Source organism: Ixodes scapularis, unplaced genomic scaffold, assembly GCF_016920785.2.
Source record: "Ixodes scapularis isolate PalLabHiFi unplaced genomic scaffold, ASM1692078v2 PGA_scaffold3__209_contigs__length_174095766, whole genome shotgun sequence".
NCBI lineage: Eukaryota > Metazoa > Arthropoda > Arachnida > Ixodida > Ixodidae > Ixodes > Ixodes scapularis.
In genome coordinates, this window is record NW_024609868.1 from 173,004,742 (window position 1) to 173,011,940 (window position 7,199).

Genomic DNA, 7,199 nt, shown 5'->3' on the forward strand with positions numbered 1-7,199 from the left:
GACAGCAGGGGCCACATTGCTCGTGTTTTCATCGTTGCTGGCCGACGGCTGCACAACGGTTCTTCAGAAGAAGCAGTCGGCCGATCCCCAAGAGTAGGGCGTCGCCCCATGGTGGGCGGCCTTCCGAGACGTCGTTTGCGAGACCCAAGCTTCGGAAACCGCCAAGAACCGCCAATCGCCAAAACGAACGAGCGACCAACATTCGACGGAAACCTGGACGTTCGTCTCCTCACATTTCGTGGCACGGGGATCGGGAACCGTGCGGTCAAGTCGCCGTTTGGTAGGCAGGAACCCCCGACGATTAGGTAAATCTTCTTGGCCTCGGGGACTTCCATTAAAATCCCCACACGAATCCCACGACGCGTCGCACTGTTGCCTCCGTGGTTGTACAAGGTTTCTGCAGACGTTTGTACTTGAGCTCGCCGTTTGAGGCACGGGTTTCGAACCTCTTTTCGCGTTTGTTTTCAAGGTACCTCCATCGCCCTCTGAATTCAGATACCGACAGTGCATTCTTTTGCCCGGCGCTTCGAATATCTCACGCGAAATGATTTCCTATGTTTCAAATTTTTTTTAGCAGTCCTTGATTTTTATGACGTATGAACCCCGCACTTTATTTGGGGCAGGTTTATTTTTATTTTTCTCGGGTTCACATTAAAGTTAAGTGCAACACCTAGAGACAAGAAAAAAGATGTTTCTTGGAGAAATATTAGAGGGCTCCTTGTTTTATTGTTTCCCATTTAATACATCTTTGTTTAATTGCATTTATAATATATTGTTTTCTTTTTCAGAAAATACTTCGTTTTTTTCCATTTATTATACATTTTTAACGTGCCTCTGGAAATAAGAAGAAATCATATTCGTCGGGACTCAACAATCACTTTATATACGTTTTTGTTTCATTGCCTACGGGCACTGATCTAGTCCAGACGCCGAGTGATTGTTCGATTATTTCTAGCGAAGGCAGCAAGACTAACACGTTTTCTGTCGTTTATTAGGCACATATATAGATACGGACGGATAGTAACGTACACTCGGACGCCGTGCCTACGGCCGACTCGACACAAATGCGGATAATTTGCGACGGAAGTGACACAATCGCTTCCGCCACTCCAATAGGAGAGGCCGCTAATTTTTATTTCCGCTTTTCTGCACCGCCACAGCAGCGTAAGGCGTGTTTTTATTTGCGCATCTTTTTATCGGAAGAAACCATCATAGTCAAGCAGTTGGCAATAATAAAAAGAAAAGTATTCCCGAATGATTACGTTGGTTGCCAGATTGTTGCTTGTAGATTTACGATACCGCGAACGTCCGAAAGACGGCTCTGTCGAGATTTCGAACAAAATGAGGGCATCTCAACAGGAAAGGAGGAGCGAATTTCACGAGCCGTGCGGACGGACTCGTTCGGATATAAAAGCAGCGCGGGACACGGCTGCAACCACGCATTCGCTCTTCCAGCTGCCAACTGCACTACACTGGAAACATGAGGACTGTGGTAAGTCTCGTCGCTTAAAGGGGCGGTGCAACGATTTCCGGGCTTCGGTCAAAGATTTGCGGAACTCTGACACTTCTGAAGAACAGAAAAGCGATTTCGTCTGCGCGTCCTAGTTGCTGCGTAAAAAAAAAAAGATAAATATTGGCATTTCGGGCACCCTCAACTCACTCCCAGTCTTCAGAGTCACACCTGGTCCCCCTCCTAGTGACGTCATTCGGAGTGCCGTGTAGCTTCCCGTGTGCTCTCTCGGAGGGCGCTTCCTCTCTCTGCTAACATTAGCGGGCGTTATGCTGCAGCTTAGAGCCGAGAGAGGTCACGTAATCTTCAAGCCGTAGTTCCTTCGGCGGCCACTTGGGACTGCAGGTGGGGGGAAAAGCTTGACTTTTGGTTTGCGATTATGCACCTTAGTCGTGACATTTTTTAATGAACGAGATGTTTCTTTATCCTCCGGGACACGATAAGCAACGTAAAAATGACGAGATGCAAATTCTTTTAATTATAAAATCGTTGCACCGCCCCTTTAATGTCCATGTTCGTCTAGGTTGCTTTCAGATGAAAACAAGAAAAACACGCGTGTCGGAGTGACAAGTGATATATTATAGACCCATTTCCTCAACATACAAAACCACCTTTTACTATTTTTTAAGATTATATTTGTTCACAAAATATTTCGAGAGGAGCAAGTTGAAATGCTATATCTAGGATGCTTGACTATTGTACCGAATTCTATCGGTAGCTAAAAAAGGCGAAAACAAATACACTCGCAGTAATTTTAGTTTCGAATGTACTACGCATGTGTTATTTCGTTTCCCGTTAAAGTGCTTTGGCATTATTTATATACGAGAAAATGCCAAATATCGAATCTTCGTTTCGGTGACATATTCAGAGCCTCGTATGTTGGACTCATTATATGTTTAGCTTATCAAATACTACGAACCTGTAGGCCGGATACCTGTGCTGTCGACTGCTACCTACATTGTTAGCTGTATTGATTTTCACGGAATAATTACATATATTTGTAAATGTCGTCAACAAATGAACTTAGCCATAACTCGAACCCGATGTATTAAAAAAAAGGATATGTTTTCACTTATTTCATATTTTTATTGTTTTCATTATTGTTAACTTTCTGCGTGGCATGACCACAGTTCCCAATTTGTTGTGGTATTATATGTAAAAACGCTCAAACAGGAATATATGCACCCACATTGGCAAAAGGGTAATTTTGAAAATTTGCTTCACTGCAAGGTTTTTATCCTTAAAATGCTAAGGACAGGAGGCGTCGGAAGTCTCTTGAGATGTTAAAGGGCGACGGAAAGTGGCGGTGGGGAGTTTGGATGGGGGACAGTTGTGTGGACACGAAGAAAACAAATGTCAGCCCCTACCCCTGCGCTGTTCACCCCACTGGCTACGTTTGCTCAATTTCCGCGGTAACCGGCTACAAGTAGCGGCGTTACCGGCACCACGTTGGGTTTTTGGTAACGTGTAACGTGTAACGTACCTACGTTACTTATTTCGAGTAACCTTTAACTTAGTTACGTTACTCGTCGCATATTCTCCCGAACACTTAAACATATTTACATCAATTTGTTCCGTGTTTCAAGGCGCCAGGCCATACATATTTCTGAGCTTTTGAGGGCTTTTTTTAACGTTTTTTGTCTGTAATTAAGAAAGTAGAACCGTAAAAAAGATAAGGTAATTATGATCACTTCCTGGACGGACATAAAGTCTCTTGATATGGCGTTTATGCATGCCTGTAAAGTCAAAGACTTTACAGGTAGGCATAATACTTTACTGGTATGCATGCATAATGTTATTCGTAACAAAAAGAAGCGGTGACGCGTTCCTTTTATTTTAAAGTAACAAGTGACGTATTTTGTTACCTTTTCGGTAGCGCCTAGCGAAAAAAAGGGGCGGGGGGAGGAGTTTAATTTAGGACGCTGGAGCCAGGCTGCTCATTTTTGCTTATCTCAGTTGGTATATAGAATATTCCTTTATATCTCATCTCGTCTCTATTTATAAGCTGTTAAAAAACCAAAACACAAGCTAAACAACAAATAAGAAAAGAACAAGAAAATTAAACAATTTGCAGCGTCGTAATTATTTTCTCCAATTTATTTCCCCAGTCACAGTATCCACCCGAATATTGCAGTTAAACGGCTAAGCTCGAGTTATCCCATAAATGAAAGGCGTATGTACAGCAACAACGACGATTCCGTGCAGCTCGTTGCTCTCTTCGTGTCCGGCCTGGCCGCCGTCTGCCTGGCCGGCGGCTTCAAGGGTGGCTACGGCGGCGGCTTCGGAGGCGGCTTCGGTGGAGGTTACGGCGGTGGCCACGGCTATGCCAGGTCCCTCCCCGGGCCATCGTTCCTCGTCAAATCGGTTCACCACGTGAGCGGATTGAGCCGGGGAGGAAATCTGGTGGGCGCGCATCTCGGAGGCTTCGGCGGGGGAGGCTTCGGCGGGGGAGGCTTCGGCGGGGGAGGGCTCGGGGGCTACGGACTGGGTCTCAAGGGCTGAACGCGACTTGTACGAGCTTGACATATGAGCAGCGAGACCATTCATCTTCATCCGGGCAGCGCTGGCGAACCACCAGCCCGAAAACCTGAACTGAGTTCCCTCTGTAAAAAGAACCTATTGCCTCGGGAAGCACCTGTATTGACCCCCATGTTGACGGAAATAAAGCAAAACTGTACATACGAAAAACATGTTGGTTCTAGTATTTTGAAGCGATATCAAGTTTTAAGACTTATGGAATAATAAACCCGCGAACGCGTTACTGCCAGCGACGCCAGCCAGTCATACGGGCCGTTCCAGTGTGCTTCGACTATCTTTTGCTATACTGTGAAAGCTAGTGCAGCTTCGGCAGTGTTCTAACGCTGTGAAATCATCTTCAACGAACTCGTGGGCGAGCCATAAAGCGACGTAGTAAACGTAAAGTGCGGACACACCCTTACCGAGAAAATACTATATTTTAAATATGTTTTAAGTGTACTATCGTGTCTGCGGTGTTATACGTACGCGCATTTTTTCGTATTTTCTCGTTCGCATTTAAAATGCATTTTATAAATACATTCGAATACATTACCAGGTGCAATTAAAGTATGGTTAAAATATATTCTAGGCGAATTAAAATGTATTTCTAAGTGCATTAAAAGTGCAGTTGTGGTGCGTTCAAGAAGATATTTAAATTTAATTTCTCACTTACATTAAAATGCATTATAGCGCTGTATTATTAATACATTCTGTATATTTCCTAAATAATCCTATTCAGTATCCCTCTCCGACCTCAAAACGTCTAGTACAGCAAGTGCACAAAATAGTGCTCACTCATTGAAAGTAACCCAGAAACCCCTCCCAGGATGCTAGTCACACAAAAGAGAGCTGTAAATCGCCTTGAGCACTTCACACACATTGCAATTAAAACTTGTTTATTCTGTACTACCGATACAATGGTAAACTCTATCCCCACAGTCTTCTGGCGTTTTTATTTTTATACAAAGCTTATACAAAGCTTTATATTTTCATTTCGCCACAGAATGCACTTTTACGCTCAACATAAGACAAGCACTTGCTACAAACAATACTCACACGTGCAACAAAGAAAAAAAAAACAACAGAGGAAACAGAGGACTGATGTGCTTAAAGTTAGAGGATAAATAGTTTCCTCCTAAGCTCGACTTCTGGGATCCGAACGCAGCCTGGACGCACATGTAAGCAACTTGATTACTAAAAACGCTTTTCAAAAAAAAAAAAAAAAAAAATTAATAAATAACGTTTGCCGTGTGCTGTCGATGGTGAGAAGTCGTCCGTCCATTTCGGTCGGCGTCCGATACCTAAAACTTAGGCCGATGGAGGCGGATTTAGCGTTCGGCACTGGCAATGGCTGCAAACAAAGGGGATCGGTCTCCGCACTAAGTTTTTCGCCTTGACATTGACTGGTCGTCATACTGTCATCCAGCGAATGCCCGCGGATCCGCCAAGGCGTCCGACACCCCTGCTGACCTTCAGAGGGCACCGCAAAGTTACACGAGAGGTGCCGCTAAGGTTACCCAGGCGGGCGGGAAGATGGGCGCCATGTTGATTTCACGATTCCCGGAGGAAAGCTCACCGCAAAACCGGCGGATGCGGAGAAAAGCTCACGGGCCATTAAGCGAATGCGGGGAAAAGCTCACTGATTTTTTTTTTCTTTTTTTTATTAGAGGCTGTTGAATCATGCCTAACATATATCAATTTATTATCATTAAAATTCCTCAGCTCTGTGAAAAAGAAAATGTTATTTTTTGTGTTATTTGTCAAGCTTATTGTGTATATTGCTCCCAAATTAATGATTGCGGGCGAGTGTTTTCTGTGGCTTACTCTCTAGGCAACGAAAGCCTAACTGAAAACTTTATGAACTTGAAGAACAGGAAAAAGTTCAAAAACTTAATAATGTCTGCCTAAAACCTAAAAACCAAACTGTAAATGCCGAAAATCCGAAAGTGCATGCGCAATAACGCGGTGCCTGAAATTCTCTTTGAAGCTTTTGTTAAATTTTGAAAACAGGATAAAACAGTCAGTGCGATATCGAGGCTTCTTTCTTACACGAACATGCACGTTTTCTAGCCGTTCGTGCTGGTGTTCCCACACGTTGCCTTTGTGTGATAGTGCCCTTCTACGGCAAGTCACCCATGACCTTCAGAGGTGCACGCTGTCACCGTTGTTACTCGTGACCTTTGTAAGAAGTAGTTTTCTGTAAGGTAGCGAATAGGGCGAGTATATAAACGTTATACATTATGAAAACCACTCACACGACGACGACGGCGTGAAGACAACAAACGCGACCGGACGAAGCTGTTCTCGCAACAGAAATTTCGTTAGTGAAGTTAACAGAAAGAAAATAGCGTAACCGACACTCATTACATCAACACCTAGTTATCTATTAGGCACTACGCAATATTTGGAGCTGAAACGATTCCCCACACCGCTATTCATGTTAGCTCGCTAAGAACAAACTTCTTTGTTTGACAGAGCTACCGACGGCGCACTGGTCAGCGTCAATAAATTCTTTTTTATCGGTGTAGGATGTCCTGATTTTATTACTTGCGGCTTAATAATATACAAAATGGGTGATTACTAATTTGTGAGGATTTAGTAAATATGCCCAATGAACTTCAAGAATATCACAAAAAAGAGGATATATTTTTAATGAAGTGACGAATGCGATTTATGTTAAATTACCATGTTTGACGCAGAATCCGCTAAGTTAAAAAAAATAAAAAATAGATGAGCTTTTTTCCGCATCCGTTCAAAGGCCGGTGAGCTGTCATCCGCATCTGCCGGTTTCGCGGTGAGCTTTTCTCCGGTGAGCTTATCTCCGGTGAGCTTTCCTCCGGTGAGCTTTTCTCCGATGAGCTTTTCTCTGCCGCCCGATTTCACAGCCGCATCATGATGAGAATCGTCTCTTGGGCGCTTGAAAAGCACGCAAACGGGCGGGGAACGTACCGTGCGACTTACTCGAACATCTGTGAGGACTCCCAGGAGCCTTTCGGTGAGGATTCAGACGTTTTCCGGCTAAAAATATAGAAACTCATGGAGTCGATGATAGACACCAGAAACCATAAACGGATAATTGAATGGTAAGGGCTATACCATTTGTAACGGGCGGCAGCTTGTGCCACCTAGCCTAACATTTAATCATCTTTTTTGTGTTCATTTGTAGAAATTT

General features: G+C 43.9%; 1 protein-coding gene across 2 annotated transcripts; it reads left to right on the forward strand.

Moving 5' to 3' along the window:
* The first annotated feature begins 202 nt into the window (after nt 1-202).
* Nucleotides 203-4,012, forward strand: LOC121047374 (acanthoscurrin-2-like). 2 transcript variants are annotated; one of them, XM_040502569.1, is made up of 3 exons: nt 203-305; nt 1,360-1,492; nt 3,716-4,012. In XM_040502569.1, the coding sequence occupies exons 2-3, from the start codon at nt 1,481-1,483 to the stop codon at nt 4,010-4,012; spliced, it is 309 nt and encodes a 102-aa protein (XP_040358503.1). In that variant the 5' UTR covers nt 203-305; nt 1,360-1,480. The 2 variants fall into 2 exon arrangements, with proteins under 2 accessions (XP_040358503.1, XP_042148146.1); XM_042292212.1 differs by lacking the exon at nt 203-305 and having other exon boundaries at nt 1,342-1,492.
* Nucleotides 4,013-7,199: the final 3,187 nt, after the last annotated feature.